The sequence below is a fragment of the Pelophylax lessonae genome, assembly GCF_965119305.1.
Source record: "Pelophylax lessonae genome assembly, chromosome: 5".
NCBI classification, from domain to species: Eukaryota; Metazoa; Chordata; class Amphibia; order Anura; family Ranidae; genus Pelophylax; species Pelophylax lessonae.
The window spans coordinates 57,189,973-57,212,884 of record NC_138772.1 but is presented as its reverse complement, the minus strand read 5'-3'; the positions used below and the strand labels follow the sequence as shown (position 1 = coordinate 57,212,884).

At 44.8% G+C, this 22,912-nt stretch overlaps 1 protein-coding gene across 2 annotated transcripts in view; it reads left to right on the top strand.

The window, feature by feature from the left end:
- The window catches only part of CDK14 (cyclin dependent kinase 14), a 786,329-nt gene that overhangs the window by 478,377 nt on the left and 285,040 nt on the right, over positions 1-22,912 (top strand). For both annotated transcript variants that reach the window (XM_082258252.1, XM_082258251.1), the window contains exon 11: positions 14,868-14,931. In XM_082258252.1, the coding sequence (XP_082114378.1) occupies positions 14,868-14,931 (64 nt within the window). The remainder of the gene's footprint in view (positions 1-14,867; positions 14,932-22,912) is intronic.

The following is a 22,912-nucleotide window of genomic DNA, read 5'->3' as shown; positions in this document are numbered from 1 at the left end:
GTTTTGGAGATTATCTCTCCTGCAATATAGATGAATAAACAATATGGGTCAGCAGATAACCAACAGAAGCGAAGGGGGCAGACAGGATAAAAAGGCTTTTTCTGATTGGACGAGGTGGAGTGATGGCATGGTGACATCTTGATTTCTTCCTCATCCAGTCAGAGAATGCTCTGAATTAATTGAGAAAAATGCAAGGCATTCTGTATATGGCACTTCTTGTTCACTATGCAGTAGAGCAATGGCTTGGCAGGAATCTGGAGGGCGATGGCTTCTGTAGCAATTGTCACCTTTCACAGGGATCCCACAGGTATGGCATATGAAAACTTACATTGGTCCAAGCTGGACCAATGTAGCTATGCAAAAAAAAAAGCAATTCCAGAAATTGTTGTAGGGATATTTTCTAGAGGGTACAATTGGAGCTAAACCACATGAACAATGGTAATTTCTTACTACTAAGAGATTTAAATATGTTGGCAGTCACCTCATTTAACTAGAGCTTTACAGGTCTTAGCTGGTGGAGACTGTGTAGTTGAGGGGGCTCCTCTTGCATCGCCTGCGCAGCACACCTGAAGGTGAAGAGCTTGGAGTGCCATGGGTGCCAAAACTTTCAGGTTGGGCAGGATCTGTGCTGTAGTCAAGTGAGTGGAACTATAAGCCTCAGATCTCTGGACAGGACCTGGACACAGGAACACCTTGGTACCAGAACAAGAGACCATAGGAGAGTCCAATGAACAAACCAAGGTCAGTCTCAGCTGGGCAGAAAGTTAGCAAAATCAGCAGACAAGGCAAGGTCCAGGGAGCAAGCTGGAATTGGTAACAGCCGGGCAACGTGGTACAAAATTAGAAGGCAGAAGCAAGTCCAGTAAGCAAGCTGGAGTCAGTATTAGCAGGTGATAAGCTAAAGCAGGACGTAGAGGCAAAGTCTTAAGCGTAAGCTGGGTCATAAATGGGTAAACAGTAAAAGATCAGGTCTCCCGAAGAGCAGAAATGAGCTGAATGGTAATCAGGAACTTTTGTTATCAGTTCACTAGTTTATTTAGGTCGCTGGACACCAACAGCTCTGAGCTTGCGCCTGCCCCTCACTGTACATTCTGCATTTCCCTTGTACTTGGAAGTATGGGCAGCGTAATGTGCATGCACATATGCCCCTACTCATCTCCTTTTTGTATCTGACTATCTGGTTTTCCTTACAACAGGAGCTCAATCATGATACTAAAAATGCTGACAACTGATGCAGGGAAGACTAGGAACCTATGTACCGGGGTCCAAACAGTACCAACTTTCTTTTAACTGTCTTCCTGATACTGACACTGGTGGACCATGTCCACACAATGTTTCGACACGGCTGCTAATAAAATCCATAGGGACAACCATGACAGGGTGATGACAGCAAAAATTTTGAATTGGGAGAGAGTTTAAAAGCAGTTGCCATTCCGTAACAGAAACTGTCTCAACAAGACCATCATGGCAGGAGTGCCAATTATTCCTTGTTAGTTGTGTATTTCGAAGGATTGAAAGCAAAATTTGAAATCACATTAATATCTTAAGGCTAATATGAGAATTTTAAGGAATTTAAAGCTATACTACTCATATGGATCACAGAAGTACAGTTCTGCACTCCTGTGACCCATTTTCAGCCTACAGTGGGCCGAAGCTGACAGTCCTCAGCTCCCTGATCACAGAACTGAGAACTGAGGAGATGCAGTATCCACCTAAATACTTTTCTTTTAAGTGATTGGGTTTAGATCTGACTTAGGGACTGTTATTGAATGTAGGCGCCCAGTTGTCCCAAAGTATATCAACACAATTGCTAACTCAATACATGAGTATTGATACCTTCCATTGCCACATCTTAAACTCCATTGCAATTGCCAATGTTATCCCTCACACCATAATCTGCTGCCAACAACATTCTATAGATGCCTTTACAAAGAACCTAGCTAGCTTTCTGGGCCATGCATTATTCATATGAAATTATTTTATGTTAACACCCAGCTGGTCTTTTGTACAGACTAAGCACTCAAAATTCCTCAAAACACACCCTTATCAGTGAACAATGCTATCACTCCACATCCCAGCTCTTCACACAATGATGGAGCGTACTGCTGCCCATATTTGGCTTTTGTATTCTTAACTGAAATTATGTAATAATGTGTAATGTATACACAATCCAAATGATGGGTTGACGCAACATGAGCCTATTTTAGGGATAATCCAATCCTTAATTTGGGGGAAATAGCTCAGGTTTGTGCTAATGTGCCATCTTGGGGGTTTCCTATCCCAAGTTCAGCTGGATGGCATGGTTCAAAGAAGAGTAGGCCCACTCAGGGGAGCAATGCGACCTTTATCCTCCTACATCTTGCTGATTTCTTTTTTTTCCCACTCAACAACCCATCAGATCTGCCCGTTTGCTAAATAGCTTGGTGGTCAAACAGTCAGCCCAGACTAGGCAGAGAAAACTAAGTGACCTAACCCCCCCTTTACATGCATGCATGTATGTAAAACTCAATTCAAAGAATATTTTGCATGTTTTTTTACGCATAAAATATCCCTTGCTTCTGCATGGTGTTAACAATGAGCTTCAATGAGGAGTCTATTAAAGTGTTACTAAACCCAAGAGCCTGCATTCACCATATCTGGTCTCCCACAGTACACAGAACATGGAAATGCAATTATTTTAGTAAATATAAATTAGTTGTAGCAGATTTTCCAGGCATTGGACCTGATGTGGGTCTGCCATGGTCACCGGTAACACCTTCAGCCCATTTAAGCTGAATATCCAAGTGTGATATTTGAGTCAAAGACCAGTCCAGCATCTTTGGTTTGTTTTGTTTATTTTATATTGGGGATGGGAGAAGGGAATGAGTGGGATACTCCTCTGGCTCAACTAGGTACAAAATGGGACACTTGAAGAAAAATGCCTTTCAGTGCCGTCTTGACGTCTGCTGGGTGCCGACCAACGTTTGCTGGCGCTTCAGAAATACTGACTTGCTGCACTGTACTTGAAACTTGACTTCTGACACTCTGGGTAGCTCAAAAGTCCTGAATACCGCTCCCTCCAGTCCTTCCTGACTGAGGTAAAGGAGAAAAAGACAAGCTCTCTGAAAAATAGACTCTCCGGGGTGGGTAGAACGGTGGTGTGGATAAAAATAGGGCTCTAAACATAGGCTAAGAACTTATATGGCCGTAAGTGAATAAAAGAATACATTCAAGTCCATGATAAGGGTGTGGGAGTCCCAAGGTGAGTCACTGTGTTGATGGGAGATATTGAATTTTACTGCTTCAAGGGCTGGCTCCGAGACACAGAAGTCAATCCTGTGGGTAGCAACGAATAAAACAAAAAAGCAGAGCGCCTCTAAGTGCAGTATTTAATGATAAATTGAATACACAGATGGTAGTAACTCACATATAGGTTTGTAGTGCAGCTCCGGCGATCCGTGAGGGGTAGAGTAGAGTCTTCCTCCTTCCGGGTTCGGCTGATGTCCGGGGACCAGGTTGGAACGCAGCGTACGCTGCGTGACGTCACCGGAGCTGGTGGTGAAACGCTTCGTTCCAACCTGGTGCCCGCTCATCAGCCGAACCCGGAAGGAGGAAGACTCTACGGCCGGCTTCTTCCTGCCTACCGATTCCACCGCATCGGGCAGGGTAGGAGTTGGGTAGGGCAACTGGTGGCGAGTAACCCTTAAGGCCTGGCTAGTAGCTCAGGACTTGAAATTTTGAGCCCATATATACAGTTGTGCTCATAGGTTTACATACCCTGGCAGAATTTATGATTTCTTGGTTAGTGTTTGGCTGAAGCCATTTATTATGAATGAACTGTGTTTACTATATTTAAATCATAATGACAACAGAAACTACCCAAATGACCCTGATCAAAAGTTTACATACCCCAATTCTTAATAACATGTATTGCCCCCTTTAACATCAATGACAGCTTGAAGTATTTTGTGGTATTTGTGGATGAGGCTCTTTATCTTCTCAGATGCTAAAGCTGCCCATTCTTCCTGGCAGAAAGCCTCCAGTTCCTGTAAATTCTTTGGCTGTCTTGCATGAACGGCACGTTTTGAGATCTCCCCAGAGTGGCTCAATGATATTGAGGTCAGGAGACTGAGATGACCAATCCAGAACCTTCATTTTATTCTGCTGTAGCCAATGACAGTAGACTTGGCCTTGTGTTTAGAATCATTGTCATGTTGGAATGTCTAAGTACTTACCATGCACAGCTTCTGGGCTGATGAATGCAATTTTTTCTCCAGTATTTTTTGATAACATACTGCATTCATCTTGCCATCAATTCTGATCAAATTTCCTGTGCCTTTGTAGCTTACACATCCCCAAAACATCAGTGATCCACCTCCGTGTTTCACAGTAGGAATGGCGTACCTTTCATCATAGGCCTTGTTGACTCCTCTCCAAATATAGCGTTTATGGTTGTGGCCAAAAAGCTCAATTTTAGTCTCATCACTCCAAATGACTTAGTGGCAGAAGGCTTGAGGCTTGTCTCTGTGCTGTTTGGCATAGTGTAAGCAGGATACTTTGTGGCATTTGTGTAATAATGGCTTTCTTCTGGTGACTCGACCATGCAGCCCATTTTTATTCAAGTGCCTCCTCATTGTGCACCTTGAAACAGCCACACTACATGTTTTCAGAGAGTCCTGTATTTCACCTGAAGTTATTTGTGGGTTTTCTTTGCATCCCGAACAATTTTCCTGGCAGTTGTGGCTGAAACTGTAGTTGGTCTACCTGACCGTGGTTTGGTTTCAACAGAACCCCTCATTTTCCACTTCTTGATTAGAGTTTGAACACTGCTGATTGGCATTCTCAATTCCTTGGATATCTTTTTATATCCCTTTCCTGTTTTTCCTGCAGATCCTTTGACAATTCTTTTGCTTTCCCCATTACTTTGAATCCAGAAACATCAGTGCAGCACTGGATGAAAGATGCAAGGGTCTGTCAGGAGTCCAGAAACTCATTGACCTTGTATACACACACACTAATCATAAGCAAACAGATCACAGGTGAGGATGGTTACCTTTTAATAGCCATTCAAACCCCTTCGTGTCATCTTGTGTGCATGTTATCAGGCCAAAATCACCAGGGTATGTAAACTTTTGATCAGGGTCATTTGGGTAGTTTCTGTTGTCATTATGATTTAAAAAGAGTAAACACAGTTGATTGATAATAAATGGCTTCAGCCAAACACTAACCATGAGTGAACGGAAAGTTTTTGTGTTCTCATTCATATTCTCGGAAAAATGGCCAAGAAATCATAGATTCTGCCAGGGTGTTTAAACGTATGAGCACAACTGTATGTGTGTGTGTATATATATATATATATATATATATATATATATATATATATATATATGTTAGGCTTACTCAAAAAATAAATGTTTAATATTCTTACAATATACTGTATAATAATATAGCAAAGCAGTCATATTTGTAGACTTGGTATTAATGATCCAAGCACCAGCATTGTTACTGACTGCTTGCAGGAGTTATAATAGTTATTGGCACCAGGTTGAGGGTGAATTGCAGTCATTGAAAAAAGGCGTTTGGGTGGAAATCCTTATCTGCAGTGTGGTGCAGTGAAAGTAGACATAGATGAGCCAGGAAAACCAAGTGCCATTAATCTTCATCGGAATGATGCTTACAAATAAATCTTATTGTCAGTTTTGAAGAGAAAGCACAGCCAAATGCAAACAATGTGAGAAAGGGCATAAGGCACTTTGCATATGATCCTGATATCATAGTAAATTAATGTTGGGAGGTGTACCAGGGGAATTGTGCAACGTAAGTGACCTTTTCATTTATCCTTTGCTGTTTAGTAAAAAAATAATACAAAACTTTACATAGTACTTTAAACAGTCTGTTAGTCATTATGCATTCTTCACATCATCAGTTCAATACAAGTTTTCTTATGTTGAATAACAGACAATAATGCTGCAGTGTGCACATGGAGGCATAAAATGACTGTCTAATGCTGCCATCTTGTGGTTGATTGAGGATACTGCATATTCAGAACTGAACAGTTAATGCAGTAGCTGTCTGTATAAACGACAATGATCTGCTTACAGTAAACTTGTCGTGAAAGGAATATGGAGGCTACAGGTGCTGACTTTTTTTTTTTTAAATGCCAGCTGTCCAGAAGTTATTCTGACTCACTGGCTTCAGTACTTTGAATACTGTTCTGGAGCATGTGTTCAGGAATATAAGTAGAATCAGAACATAGTGTTGGCATTGCAGCCAGGTGAATAGCATTTTAAGAATGAGTCGTCAGTGATAGCTTCTATGTTTCTCTCATGACAGGTTACCTTTGAAAATTAGGTGGGGGGTTATTATTGAAGTTGCATCGGCAACAATCGCTGCAATAACCCCCTGAACTGGTGCCAATGGTTGTAGTAGTAACCCCAGCATTGGTATCAGTGCTTGTAATAATAACAACCCCCAGCATTGGTGTCAGTGACTGTAATAATAACCCCCAGCATTGGTGTCGGTGACTGTAATAATAACAACCCCCAGCATTCGTGTCAGTGACTGTAATAATAACAACCCCCAGCATTGGTGACGGTGACTGTAATAATAACAACCCCCAGCATTGGTGACGATAATAACAACCCCCAGCATTGGTGTCAGTGACTGTAATAATAATAACCCCCAGCATTGGTGTCAGTGACTGTAATAACAACCCCCAGCATCGGTGTCAGTGACTGTAATAATAACAACCCCCCGCATTCGCGTCAGTGACTGTAATAATAATAACCCCCAGCATTGGTGTCAGTGACTGTAATAATAATAACCCCCAGCATTGGTGTCAGTGACTGTAATAATAACAACCCCCAGCATTGGTGTCAGTGACTGTAATAATAACAACCCCCCAGCATTGGTGTTGGTGACTGTAATAATAACAACCCCCAGCATTCGTGTCAGTGACTAATAACAACAACCCCCAGCATTCGTGTCAGTGACTGTAATAATAACAACCCCCAGCATTGGTGTCAGTGACTGTAATAACAACCCCCAGCATCGGTGTCAGTGACTGTAATAATAACAACCCCCCGCATTCGCGTCAGTGACTGTAATAATAATAACCCCCAGCATTGGTGTCAGTGACTGTAATAATAACAACCCCCAGCATTGGTGTCAGTGACTGTAATAATAACAACCCCCCAGCATTGGTGTTGGTGACTGTAATAATAACAACCCCCAGCATTCGTGTCAGTGACTAATAACAACAACCCCCAGCATTGGTGTCAGTGACTGTAATAATAACAACCCCCAGCATTGGTGTCAGTGACTGTAATAATAACAACCCCCCAGCATTGGTGTTGGTGACTGTAATAATAACAACCCCCAGCATTCGTGTCAGTGACTGTAATAATAACAACCCCCAGCATTGGTGTTGGTGACTGTAATAATAACAACCCCCAGCATTGGTGTCAGTGACTGTAATAATAACAACCCCCAGCATTGGTGTCGGTAACTGTAATAATAACAACCCCCAGCATTGGTGTCAGTGACTGTAATAATAACAACCCCCAGCATTGGTGTCGGTAACTGTAATAATAACAACCCCCAGCATTGGTGTCAGTGACTGTAATAATAACAACCCCCAGCATTGGTGTTGGTGACTGTAATAATAACAACCCCCAGCATTGGTGTCAGTGACTGTAATAATAACAACCCCCAGCATTGGTGTCGGTAACTGTAATAATAACAACCCCCAGCATTGGTGTCAGTGACTGTAATAATAACAACCCCCAGCATTCGTGTCAGTGGCTGTAATAACAACAACCCCCAGCATTGGTGTCAGTGACTGTAATAATAACCCCCAGCATTTGTGTCAGTGACTGTAATAATAACAACCCCCCAGCATTGGTGTCAGTAACTGTAATAATAAAAACCCAGCATTGGTGTCAGTGGATGGAATATTAAAGCAGTATTACACCCAAAAGCAAATATTTATTATACTGCAGCTTGCCTATTCTTAGTTGTAATGGCTGCATTTGTTTTCTATCCTTAGGTTTTCTTTCCTTTATTTTCATGTGGTGATCCAGCCAGTAAGCTGTCCTGCAGATGTAGCAGTTAGAGCAGCCATTCTTAACCTTTTCAACAAAGTGGAACCCTTGAATTAAATTTCCGGTCTCAGGGAACCCCTGCTGAAAATTATCATCTCTATAACTCCTGATACATAAGTGTGATGGTCATTGGGAAGAATAACTCCCTTACAGATCACTAAATAGTAAATAAAAATACTAATAAAGTGGGAACTTATCTGAAAGGAGAAATTACTCATTGCTCAAGGAACCGCCAGGAACCTCAGGAGGAACCCTGGTTGAGAAACTCTGAGTTAGAAGGTTGAGACAAACCATTTACCACTGGCAATGCTGCTTTCAGTGATTAGTTTTTATTTATGTAAAAAATCCCAAAAGGAACAAATCTGGTTACTGTGACTGCTTATAAAGTGTGAGCTGGAGTTGGTTTCAATTTGTTAGTGTGTTTAAATCTGCTAGTGCATTTAACACTCTCCTTCCCCAGACTGACAATGCTGCCTGCCTTTACACACACATGAACTTTAATGGCATCCCAGTCTTAGTCCGTAGCGTTCAATATTGAGTTGGCCCACCCTTTACAGCTTTAACAGCTTCAACTCTTCTGGGAAGGCTGTCCACAAGGTTTAGGAGTGTGTCTATGGGAATGTTTGACCATTCTTCCAGAAGCGCATTTGTGAGGTCAGGCACTGATGTTGGACGAGAAGGCCTGGTTAGTAGACTGCTCTATAATTCATCCTAAAGGTGTTCTATCAGGTTGAGGTCAGGACTCTGTGTAGGCCAGTCAAGTTCCTCCACCCCAGACTCACTCATCCATGTCTTTGGCATCCAAGACTGGGATGCCATTAAAGTTCATGTGCGTATTAAGGCAGGTGTCCCAATACTTTTTGTAATATAGTGTGTGTGTGTGTGTGTGTGTATATATTTAGAATTCCTTTTCTCATAGAATGCCTGACTTGCAAAAGTGTGACATGAGATCAATGAACTTGCGGTTACTTTACACATCCAATCATGTGCTAATGTTGTAATGGGGGTACAGAGTGAGGTATAATGGAGGTACAGAGAGAGCAGTTGGGGAAAGAGATGGTGCAATGAGGTGAGGTGGGGGGGTGTAGAATTTGAAGTAGCGGGGTAAGCAGAGGGTGAAGAATGTGGGATACTTTGCAATTGGTGCAAATGGGTTGTGCCAATGAGAGAAAGTTGCGGAGGACTCAGACAGTGCAGAGTAAAGGGGGGTGCAGGAGGTGTAGAATAAAGGGGATGCAGTGGGTGTAGGATGTAGGGGATGCAGGGGGTGTAGAATATAGGGGATGCAGGGGGTGTAGAATGGGTGGGATGCAGGGGGTGTAGAATGTAGGGGATGCAGGGGGTGTAGGATATAGGGGATGCAGAGGGTGTAGAATATAGGGGATGAAGGGGGTGTAGAATGGGTGGGATGCAGGGGGTGTAGAATGTAGGGGATGCAGGGGGTGTAGGATATAGGGGATGCAGGGGGTGTAGAATAAAGGGGATGCAGGGGGTGTAGAATATAGGGAATGCGGGAGGTGTAGAATGTAGGGGATGCAGGGGGTGTAGAATATAGGGGATGCAGTGGGTGTAGAATGTAGGGGATGCAGGGGGTTTAGAATATAGGGGATGCGGGAGGTGTAGAATGTAGGGGATGCAGGGGGTGTAGAATGGGTGGGATGCAGGGGGTGTAGAATGTAGGGGATGCAGGGGGTGTAGAATGTAGGGGATGCAGGGGGTGTAGAATGTAGAGGATGCAGGGGGTGTAGAATGTAGGGGACACAGGAGGTGTAGAATGTAGGGGATGCAGGGGGTGTAGAATGTAGGGGATGCAGGGGGTGTAGGATATAGGGGATGCAGGGGGTGTAGAATATAGGGGATGAAGGGGGTGTAGAATGGGTGGGATGCAGGGGGTGTAGAATGTAGGGGATGCAGGGGGTGTAGGATATAGGGGATGCAGAGGGTGTAGAATATAGGGGATGAAGGGGGTGTAGAATGGGTGGGATGCAGGGGGTGTAGAATGTAGGGGATGCAGGGGGTGTAGGATATAGGGGATGCAGGGGGTGTAGAATAAAGGGGATGCAGGGGGTGTAGAATATAGGGGATGCGGGAGGTGTAGAATGTAGGGGATGCAGGGGGTGTAGAATATAGGGGATGCAGTGGGTGTAGAATGTAGGGGATGCAGGGGGTTTAGAATATAGGGGATGCGGGAGGTGTAGAATGTAGGGGATGCAGGGGGTGTAGAATGGGTGGGATGCAGGGGGTGTAGAATGTAGGGGATGCAGGGGGTGTAGAATGTAGGGGATGCAGGGGGTGTAGAATGTAGAGGATGCAGGGGGTGTAGAATGTAGGGGACACAGGAGGTGTAGAATGTAGGGGATGCAGGGGGTGTAGAATGTAGGGGATGCAGGGGGTGTAGGATATAGGGGATGCAGGGGGTGTAGAATATAGGGGATGAAGGGGGTGTAGAATGGGTGGGATGCAGGGGGTGTAGAATGTAGGGGATGCAGGGGGTGTAGGATATAGGGGATGCAGGGGGTGTAGAATAAAGGGGATGCAGGGGGTGTAGAATATCGGGGATGCGGGAGGTGTAGAATGTAGGGGATGCAGGGGGTGTAGAATGTAGGGGATGCAGGGGGTGTAGAATGTAGGGGATGCAGGGGGTGTAGAATGTAAGGGATGCAGGGGGTGTAGAATATAGGGGATGCGGGAGGTGTAGAATGTAGGGGATGCAGGGGGTGTAGAATGGGTGGGATGCAGGGGGTGTAGAATGTAGGGGATGCAGGGGGTGTAGAATGTAGGGGATGCAGGGGGTGTAGAATGTAGGGGATGCAGGGGGTGTAGAATGTAGGGGATGCAGGGGGTGTAGAATGTAGGGGATGCAGGGGGTGTAGAATGTAGGGGATGCAGGGGGTGTAGAATGTAGGGGATGCAGGGGGTGTAGGATATAGGGGATGCAGAGGGTGTAGAATATAGGGGATGAAGGGGGTGTAGAATGGGTGGGATGCAGGGGGTGTAGAATGTAGGGGATGCAGGGGGTGTAGAATAAAGGGGATGCAGGGGGTGTAGAATATAGGGGATGCGGGAGGTGTAGAATGTAGGGGATGCAGGGGGTGTAGAATATAGGGGATGCAGTGGGTGTAGAATGTAGGGGATGCAGGGGGTTTAGAATATAGGGGATGCGGGAGGTGTAGAATGTAGGGGATGCAGGGGGTGTAGAATGGGTGGGATGCAGGGGGTGTAGAATGTAGGGGATGCAGGGGGTGTAGAATGTAGGGGATGCAGGGGGTGTAGAATGTAGAGGATGCAGGGGGTGTAGAATGTAGGGGACACAGGAGGTGTAGAATGTAGGGGATGCAGGGGGTGTAGAATGTAGGGGATGCAGGGGGTGTAGGATATAGGGGATGCAGGGGGTGTAGAATATAGGGGATGAAGGGGGTGTAGAATGGGTGGGATGCAGGGGGTGTAGAATGTAGGGGATGCAGGGGGTGTAGGATATAGGGGATGCAGGGGGTGTAGAATAAAGGGGATGCAGGGGGTGTAGAATATCGGGGATGCGGGAGGTGTAGAATGTAGGGGATGCAGGGGGTGTAGAATGTAGGGGATGCAGGGGGTGTAGAATGTAGGGGATGCAGGGGGTGTAGAATGTAAGGGATGCAGGGGGTGTAGAATATAGGGGATGCGGGAGGTGTAGAATGTAGGGGATGCAGGGGGTGTAGAATGGGTGGGATGCAGGGGGTGTAGAATGTAGGGGATGCAGGGGGTGTAGAATGTAAGGGATGCAGGGGGTGTAGAATATAGGGGATGCGGGAGGTGTAGAATGTAGGGGATGCAGGGGGTGTAGAATGGGTGGGATGCAGGGGGTGTAGAATGTAGGGGATGCAGGGGGTGTAGAATGTAGGGGATGCAGGGGGTGTAGAATGTAGGGGATGCAGGGGGTGTAGAATGTAGGGGATGCAGGGGGTGTAGAATGTAGGGGATGCAGGGGGTGTAGAATGTAGGGGATGCAGGGGGTGTAGAATGTAGAGGATGCAGGGGGTGTAGAATGTAGGGGACACAGGAGGTGTAGAATGTAGGGGATGCAGGGGGTGTAGAATGTAGGGGATGCAGGGGGTGTAGGATATAGGGGATGCAGGGGGTGTAGAATATAGGGGATGAAGGGGGTGTAGAATGGGTGGGATGCAGGGGGTGTAGAATGTAGGGGATGCAGGGGGTGTAGGATATAGGGGATGCAGGGGGTGTAGAATAAAGGGGATGCAGGGGGTGTAGAATATCGGGGATGCGGGAGGTGTAGAATGTAGGGGATGCAGGGGGTGTAGAATGTAGGGGATGCAGGGGGTGTAGAATGTAGGGGATGCAGGGGGTGTAGAATGTAAGGGATGCAGGGGGTGTAGAATATAGGGGATGCGGGAGGTGTAGAATGTAGGGGATGCAGGGGGTGTAGAATGGGTGGGATGCAGGGGGTGTAGAATGTAGGGGATGCAGGGGGTGTAGAATGTAAGGGATGCAGGGGGTGTAGAATATAGGGGATGCGGGAGGTGTAGAATGTAGGGGATGCAGGGGGTGTAGAATGGGTGGGATGCAGGGGGTGTAGAATGTAGGGGATGCAGGGGGTGTAGAATGTAGGGGATGCAGGGGGTGTAGAATGTAGGGGATGCAGGGGGTGTAGAATGTAGGGGATGCAGGGGGTGTAGAATGTAGGGGATGCAGGGGGTGTAGAATGTAGGGGATGCAGGGGGTGTAGAATGTAGGGGACGCAGGAGGTGTAGAATGTAGGGGATGCAGGGGGTGTAGAATGTAGGGGATGCAGGGGGTGTAGAATGTAGGGGATGCAGGGGGTGTAGAATGTAGGGGATGCAGGGGGTGTAGAATGTAAGGGATGCAGGGGGTGTAGAATATAGGGGATGCGGGAGGTGTAGAATGTAGGGGATGCAGGGGGTGTAGAATGGGTGGGATGCAGGGGGTGTAGAATGTAGGGGATGCAGGGGGTGTAGAATGTAGGGGATGCAGGGGGTGTAGAATGTAGGGGATGCAGGGGGTGTAGAATGTAGGGGATGCAGGGGGTGTAGAATGTAGGGGATGCAGGGGGTGTAGAATGTAGGGGATGCAGGGGGTGTAGAATGTAGGGGACGCAGGAGGTGTAGAATGTAGGGGATGCAGGGGGTGTAGAATGTAGGGGATGCAGGGGGTGTAGAATGTAGGGGATGCAGGGGGTGTAGAATGTAGGGGATGCAGGGGGTGTAGAATGTAGGGACTGTCCCTGGCTTGGAAAAAAGTCCCTCTGTCCCTCTTTCCTCCTCAGTTGTCCCTCATATTGGTCTGATTTATATAGTTGTATATAAAATGCACTTTTTATCTTTCAAAAATTTTTTCCCAGTGCTAAACCTTTCATCTAATTTCTAAATTGCTGCATTTGTAAATTTCATAATCCGGTATAAAGGACTAGTAGTCGGTGTCTCCCGTTTCTCATCTCAGAGAGTTGGGAGTTATCCTGTTGGACTCCAGGGAATGATTTCACAGCATCAGAACAGATTTCCCAATGAATACACCACTGAATCAGATTTGTTTTTGTTTTAAAGTGGCGCTAAATCCAAAAGCAAACACTTAATATTTTGCAGTCTACCAATTGCTAAATGGAATGGTCGCATTCGTTTTCTTTTTTTAGGCTTTCTTTCTTCTATTTTTACCTGTTGATCTAGCCAATAAGTCTGTTGTTTTTCAACAGAACAAGTTCTCTTCCCGATTGTATCAGTTTACAGAGATGAAGACAAACCATTTACCACTGACAGGCAGGGCCAGATCTAGTCTGTCTGATGTGGGAGTGCATTAAAAAATGTGAGAGGGGCAGAGGATGGAGATCAGCAGGGCAGTGTTCAGGGGGTCAGTAAGGGCAGTATACAGGGCATCAGCGGGCAGTGCACAGGGGGTCAGCAGGGCAGTGCACAGACGGTCAGCAGGGCAGTGTACAAAGGGTCAGCAGTGTAGGGCAGTGCACAGGGGGACAGCAGGGCAGTGTACAAGGGGTCAGCAGGGTAGGGCAGTGTACAGGGGGTCAGTGTGGCAGTGTACAGGGGTTCAGCAGGGCAGGGTAGTGTACAAGGGGGTCAGCAGGGCAGTGCACATGGGGTCAGCAGGATAGGGAAGTGCACAGGGGGTCAGCAGGGCAGTGTACAGGGGGTCAGCAGGGCAGGGCAGTGTACAGGGGGTCAGCAGGGCAGGGCAGTGTACAGGGGGTCAGCAGGACAGTGCACATGGGGTTAGCAGGGCAGTGCATGGGGCATCAGTAGGGGAATGCATGGGTCAACAGGGCAGTGGGGGGCACAGCTGAAATCTGGGGGGGGGGGGCACAGCCCTCCCCAGCACCTGCCTATAACTGGCCATGCTGACAGGAGTGCTTACAATGGTAATTTTAATTGAATCTGTTATTATCTAACACTCCCTCCCCCCAGACTGACAATGTTGCTTTGCAAATGTGCCTCCTGTGCTCTTTTATCCAGAGTGAGGGTACTCTAATACAGGGATGTGTTACTGGGCAGATCACCAGGTGGAAACAGAGGGGAAAAAGCATTAAAAAAAAAAAAAACAAAAAAAAACAAATGCAGCCACAACATCTGATGATTGGTAAGCTGCAACATATTACATATTTGGTTTAATACCGCTTTATTTGTTCTGACTGTTAGAAAGGGAAGTATTGTGGGATGTGTAGTTCTGGGGTTACTGACCAATGCACAATATTGTTTAATTACCTTACTAGATAAACCTGATCTGTGTATCAGAACTGACTGCAATGTGATCTCTGACTTTCAGATCCTTGGAACCCCCAATGATGAGACATGGCCGGGTGTCAGTTCTTTACCACATTTCAAGACAGGTAAGTTGCACCATTTTATCTGTACCCACATGTACTACTTTGTGCTCCTTACCCAAATGTTAAAGCTGAACTCCGACCTTCCCTTCAGTCTTGTACCGTTGTACCGGCTTCTCTCCTGTACTGAAAATGTACTGAAAATGCCTTCTCTGATTGCACTGCACACTATGAGCTTCCCACTATAAACATTAGGAGCTGCAGCAAGTCTTTTAAAGCCTCACCTCATTTTCTGGCTGGGAGATGTCCAGTGTCCTCTAGCCTATTCCTCCCCAGCCTGACTATCCCTTTCATTCATTGGATTTCAGTTCTTTCAATCATGGAGGATCATCATCGCATGTGGGTGTCCCTGCACCTATAAAGGCATTCCATATGCATAACTCTTTCCAAGAGCCAGCCCACTGCACTGCTTGCATCAGGGTTGAGGGCTATTGAGAGGAGCTCTGAGGCAGGATGATGTGATGTTTTCAGGAACCTATGTAGCTGCCCCCCGATCTGCCTGCATTGCATAGAGAAGCACAGAGACCCAGTGATGACATCACTGTTCCTAAAATAAGATATGAAATAAAAATAGGGAAGGCTTTGTTCAAATATTTCATTAACATGTTGATGGAAGGATGAACCAGGGAAGCAAATAAGCTGATTAAACTTTAACTTATTAGCTAACTTTAGCTATATTAACCACTTGCCGACCGCCCTCTAGCAGTTTTTCTTCTACAGGGCTGCCGCGCTGCGAAAGATCATGTGTGTGTGTGTGTGTGTGTATATATATATATATATATATATAATGATTATATATATATATATGATTATACACAGCAGGAGCCAATCAGCTGGTGCCGCAGACATCCGGTCTCTGCTGATCGTTCAGTACACAGGAAGAACAGCAGTAAATATGGCAGACTGCCGTTCTGCCTGTAGGGAAGGCATGGATCCTGTATCCTGCAAAGCAGGGACCAAGACTAGTAAAAGCACCTCCCCCGCTACACTAATACACCAGTTAGGCACACAGTTAACCCTTTGATCACCTCTGATGTTAACCCCTTCTCTTCCACTCTCATTAGTACAATGACAGTGCTGGTCCCTAAAAAAGTGTCATAAGTGTCAGATTTGTCTCCTGCAATATCGCAGTCCCGCTATAAGTCACTGATCACCGCCATTGCTAGTATAAATTAATAAATAAAAATTCCATAAATATATCCCATAATTTGTAGATGCTATAACTTTTGCGTAAACCAATCCACAATTAATAGCTTTTTGGGATTTTCTTTTTTTTACCAAAAATATGTAGCAGAATGCATATTGGCCTAAATTTATGAATACATTTGATTTTTTACATTTATTGGATATGTTTTATAGCAGAAAGTAAAACAATGTTTTTTTTTTTTTCAAAATTGTTAGTATTTTTTGTTTATAGCGCAAAAAATAAAAAACGCGGAGGTTTGTTTGTGTACAGCGTTGCACGACCGCGCAGTTGTCAGTTAAAGTAACGCAGTGCTGTATAGCAAAAAAATGGCCTGGTCATGAAGGGGGTAAATCTTTTCCGGAGCTTAAGTGGTTAACGAACAGTACAGTGTATATTTTTTTAGCAGAGACCCTAGAGAATAAAATGGCGATCGTTGCAATATTTTGTCACATGCATTTGTCTTTCAAACGCAATTTTTTTGGATAAAATACACTTTAATGATTTAAAAAAAAAAACAAAATAACACAATACTTCCCCAAATTTTTTTGTATAATGTAAAAGATAATGATATGCCAAGTAAATAGATACCTCACATGTCATGCTTTAAAATTGCGCCCACTCATGGAATGGCAACAAAGTATGGTACTTACAAATCTCCATAGACGATGCTTTAAACATTTTTTTTAGAGGTTACCCGTTCAGAGTTAGAATTATTGCTCTCACTCTAATGACCGTGGTAATACCTCACATGTGTGGTTTGAACACTGTTTACATATGTGGGTGTGATTTACGTATGCATTCCCTTCTGGGCGCAAGCACGGAGGGATGGGGTGCTTTCAATTTCTTTTCAATTGTTTCTTATTCATTTTACTTTTTGTTTATTATTTTTACACTGTCTTTTTTTTTTTTTTTTTTTTTAGCACTTTTTTTTAGCACATCCCTTGTAATAGAAATAAGCATGACTGGTCATCTTGAGAGATCTGGGGTCAAAAAGACCCCAAATCTCTCATTCACCTTTAAAAGCAAAAGAAAAAAAATGACATTTTGACTTTAAAAAAAATCATTATTTGTTTATGCCTGAAAACCGGAAATTGATGTCAGAAGTCGCTCTGGTCCTCCCAGGGCAAAGAGCCGAGTGGGGGCCGTCTTGACCTCTTGCCTTGCAAACGGCCACATCAGATCGCTTCTGGGTTTACCAACGGCTCCGGTAAGCTCAGAAAAAAAACGTTTGGGGGGGGGGGGGGGGGGGCTGTCAAAGTGATCCCGCAGTGAATCCTGCCAAAACATCGGTATTTAATGTCAAAGTAATGACCTATATTTGCTATGGGCAGAGTCAGAAAGTGGTTAAAACACCAATGGAAGTATATCTACACCCAAAAGCAAAAACTGATTATATTGCAGCTTCCCAGGTCTCAGGTGAGGGGTTCTGACCTTTCCCCTTTGTTTCACTAAATAACAGGTAATCCTGTTAAGAATACACTTCCATTACCTGGGTGGAAACTCTCACTCCTCCACTCTATCTATGGAAGGAGCCATGGGTGCCACACAGGCTGAACTTGAAATGTGTCTCCTCTTGTTCATTACCATTACATGTGGTTAGATGGGATTAGTAGTTCAGAAAAAAGTTGAGCTCACAGGAACTGGTAAGGATGCTGCATTTCTGGTAAGATCAACAGCTATTTTAGGTGTTTGCTAAAAAAATAACTAATGCAGCCACCACATGCAAGAAATGCAGAATATCTGTATTACATTTTCTTGGGTTTGGTGATGCTTGAAATTAGAAGTGGCAGCACTATAGTTTGAACACTAGGTGGCAGCAGTGCCACATCTTTGCAAAAAAGTTGAAGCCGACTTTGCTCCGAAATACAAAATCCACGTTATTTCCTACTGCTCCCTAAACAAAAATGCAAATTAACCACTTCTGGACCGGAAGGATTTTCCCCCTTAATGAACAGGCCATATTTTGCGATTCTGCACTGCGTTAATTTAACAGACAATTGCGTGGTCGTGCGACGCTGTACCCAAATAAAATTGATGTCCTTTCTTCCCCACAAATAGAGCTTTCTTTTGGTGGTATTTGATCACCTGTGCGATTTTTATTTTTTGTGGTATAAACAAAAAAAAAAGCGACAATTCTGAAAGAGAAAAACAATATTTTTCACATTCTGCTATATGACATTCCCCAATAAAAAATGGTAAAAAATAAAAAATTTTAGGGGTTAACACAGTAAGTGATCAAGGAATTAAATGTGTACCTAGGAGAGTGTTTCTAACTGTATGAGGGCGGGGCTTGTGAAATGACCATAGAGACCTGTGATCCTATATAGAAGGATCACAGGTGCTCTGTGATCATTCCAAAGAGAAGAATGGTCAGCTGTGTTTGCAACAGCTGACCGTTCTTCTCTCGCAATGGGGAACAATCCTGGGTGCCCGGTAGCAATCGTAGCCGCCTGCTCGCTGCATCAAAGTCCCCCCTGATGAGTGGGGGCAGGAGCACCCCGCCGGCGGCGCACGCTCGCCCCCTAGCTGCAGTCGCGCGACCGACTTATACCTACGTTGGTTTGCGCAGGAGGGGCTGCCTGCCACAGTATAACTGCGGCGGGTGATCCGGAACCAAAAAAATGGCAACATTTTGAAGGAAAAAAAATGCTTTGGCCCTGGTGTGATGACATCATTGGGTCTTCTTGTGGGACTTTAATAGTTAAGGATCCCAAATTTCACAAGAAAACCCTAAAGAACTGTACAGGAGCGCACTAGGGTGCCACCTCATCCCTTTAATTCCAGGACACATAATAATTACACAGGTTCTGAGGCTGATAGAATGCACATAAGGCACCAAGGGAGTTTAATTACCACCTAATCAGAACCTGTGTAATTAATGTGTTCTGGTTTAAACGGATGAGGTGGTAACCCTAGTGCACACTTCTGTGGGATCTGGGCTCCTCTGCTATCTGAATATCTGCTGTCACTTAGGTGAGCCCACCACAAGTCTGGATCTATGCTATTTGCCTGGCCGTCATTCGGATTCCCTGTCTTTAATGTGTTAAGTAACTAACTGGGAAGAAGTATAGAGAATATAGGCTTGTGACTTCTCTGTGCTTCTTGGTGTCTGACTCAGAGGTACTGAAACCAGACACAGCCAGGCAACTAGTATTTTTTTTAGAAGAGGGTCAGCAGTGATAACCCCCGTATTTCTCTTCTAATTGGTGTACTCCAACCGTTTGTCCTCTGGAAGATTTACCCCCCCCCCCCCTTCATGACCAGGCCATTTTTTGCTATAGGGCACTGCTTTACTTTAACTGACAATTGGGCGGTTATGCAACGCTATTTTCAAATTACTTAAAAACAATATTTTTACTTTCTGCTATAAAACATATCCACATTTCTTTATGAATTTAGACCAGTATGCATTCTATGATCATACAGTGATCAATGCTAAAAATATGCACTGTCACTGTACTAATGACACTGGCTGGGAAGGGGTTAAACATCTAGGGCAATCAAAGGATTAACTGTGCGCACAACCAGCATTTTTGTGTACTGTATGTGCTGCTTTTACTAAGGGAGATATGGATTTTAGTCCCTGCACACAAAATCCACCCCCCCCCCCCCCGTCAGAATGGAACTCTTTCTTGTTTACATAGGCAGAGCTCTGTTCTGAGTCTCTGCCTGACGGTCAGCGGGTATTGGTGGACATCGAGTACCTGGCATTCGCAGATCGGCTTCTGCTGTGAATAATCACAGCAGAAGTGGCCTGCTGACTGCACACGCATGCCCCCTGCTTGCGGAACTTCAGGATCTCATGTGTATATATAATATCTATATATATATACAATTATATCTATATCTATCTATGTATATATATATATATATATATATATAATACATACATATATATATATATATATATATATATATATATATATATCTATACATATATATCTGTTATAAGGCAGTTAGCAAGTGGTTAAAGCGGAGTTCCACCTCCCCCTCCATCCCCTCCAAAAATTAAGTCAGCAGCTACACCTACTGTACACATACTGTAGCTGCTGACGTTTAATATTAGGACACTTACCTGTCCTGGAGTCCAGCGATGTCGGCACCGCAGCCAATATTTCCATTGGCTGTCGGGTGGTGCTGCCTCCGCTATTTCCGGTAAGGTAACCCGGCAGTGAAGCTTTGCGGCTTCACTGGCAGGTCCCTCCTGCGCATGCGCAAAGCACGCTGCACATTTGGATTGACCCGGCGGTGGGGGAAGGAGGAGGGGGCCAAACTTCCAAGGGATGGCGCCGCGGCGACATCTCCTGGAAGTGTACCTGTCAAAAACAGGTTCCCATTCCACCCTCCCCCCCTGAAAGGTGCCAAATGTGGCACTGGAGGGGGGGAGGAAGAAAATGAGCGGAAGTTCCACTTTTAGGTGGAACTCCTCTTTCAGAGACTCTTTAGCCAGAGTATCCATTTCAATAAAAATATTCATTAAAGCCCAACTCTGGGAAACGTATCCCTTGCATTAAGGCTATGCCGGCACTGCAAGTATTAAAGGGATTGAAAAGGCAGGAGGTTTTTTTTTCTTAATACATTCTATGGATTAAGATAAAAAAAAAAAAAAACCTTCTGTGTGTAGCAGCCCCCTTTCAGCTCCCTTAATACTTACCTGAGCCCATCTTTATCCAGCAATGTTGCAGGAGTTTCTCAGCTACCCAGGACTCCCCTCCTCATTGGCTAAGACAGCAGCATGGTGCGATTGGCTCTCGCTGCTGACAAAGTTAGCCAGCCAACTAGAAGAGAGAGGGGGCAGGGCCGGGTTGCGGCTCCGCGTTCAAATGGATACACAGAGCTGTGACTGGGCTGGGTGCCCCATAGCAAGCTGCTTACTGTGGGGGCACTCGACATGAGGGAGGGGCCAGGAGAGGCGAAGAGGGACCTGAGAAGAGGAGGATTCGGGGGCTGCTCTGTGCAAAACCACTGCACAGAGCAGGTAAGTATAACATGTTTGTTATCTAAAAAAAAAAAAAAACTTTACAATCATTTTACATGCAGGTTTAGGTCTCAGAGACTTGTTAAAGAATTACCCAATATGTTGCACTTCTAGATCGGTTCCTGCAGCATATTCTTCCCCCTTGCTTTGGCAGTCTAAGGTCCTGACATCACCATAACCAAAGCAGGGTCCATAGCCCGTGCATTGGGACGTGATGATGCCGCTGCCAGGGCATTGGGGAGCACCATCTGCTGGGGGAGGGGATTCGGATAAGTAAAATTGCTTTCACTCACCTCTAGACTAAATGAGCAACTAACCCTTGTATTGCGGGCACAGCCTCATTTAAAGGGGTCATTTTCAGGTTTCCTGGAGTTGGGCTTTAAGATTAAATGGGCTTGAAACATGTTTTATGCATGTTCAGGCTTCTGTTCTGTAGATATCCAAAAGCTCTGATACTGCTGCTGGGTGTCACCATAAAGAAAAAACAATATAGTGTATACAATTGCAACACAAATCATATTGTAATTGAATGTGATTATAAATGACCTTTCCTTTACAATCTGAAGCTGTTGTAATTTTCTGAAAATGCAATCCAATATGGCTACCTGGAGGTGTTCTATACACAGAATGTATACTGGCCACACCCCAGAAACATCATTTCCTGCTTGTCTGATTGGCTCAAAAATTTTCCAGAAGTCTGCACTAAGATACAAGTCAGATTTCTGGAATTCCCTGCAAAAAAAATGTCATTTTTGGTGAGATTCTCCCAATCGGAACACGTCTAAAGGGATGCAGGCCCAGCAGATTCCCCGTTAGTGTTCTGCAGGTGCACAGCTGATAGAGAATTATGAAACCACTCCCATTAGATCCACTCAGCACAGGAGAACAGAGGAACAAACAATGATTTCTTCACAAAAATAAAAGGTAGGAATCTGCAACAAAGTTTGGTAAAATCCTTGTAATGTACAGAGATTACCCAGAGGGGAATATTTTTTCAACAAAAGTGGAGTTATGCTTTAAGGCCCCACAGTTGGATACCATTTTTTGTCTAAAACCTCTGTATCTGTAGGCTGCTATACAAACTTTCACCAGCAGGTGGCGCTAGAGGTGAGATCTTTAGTCTCAAATACGGTTTACCCGTTTCTGAGATTAATAAAAGAAAAATTGAATCCTGCATAAGAATTCTTCCAGGAGCCCATGGCACAAATCTAAATCTGGCATTTATTCACAGCAAGACTTTATCAAACCTTCACTGGAACACATTCTGTTCAAAACCTCTTCAAGATTCTGTCACCTTCTCTGGGATTTAATATAAAATAATATATTTTATAAAATGAACTATAAAGCGTTATGCATTGTTTTGTGTGTTTCCCCATTGGAGAGATTTTCCATCATTTCCTGTCCTGACCAGAGCTGGAGGGAAATCTCACCAACGGGCACAGACCGCACAATAACCTGCTGGGGTTCCACGGGGACAGGGCAGAAATGTCTTTGATGGGATAGGATAGTGGTGTCGGACATAAAAGGGCCACATTTGTTTTTGACAAAATAGGTAGAGGGCTATTTTTTTTTTTTTGCAATTCCCCCCTTCTTGCCCAGACCCAGTCCTTGTGCAGCATGCTCCCATCACATTGACATGTACACGCAGTATATGCAATATCAGGGAGCGTTTTTTCAGCTGGAACGCGGGAGAACGCAGTTCCAGCACCTCCAGCACTAATGTATGTAATGGCAAGGGGTGCTGGGTTGTGCTACAGTGTCTATTGATGCTGGCTGCTGGGGGATCTATTGTTGCTGGGGGGGATCCATTTATGCAGGAGGTA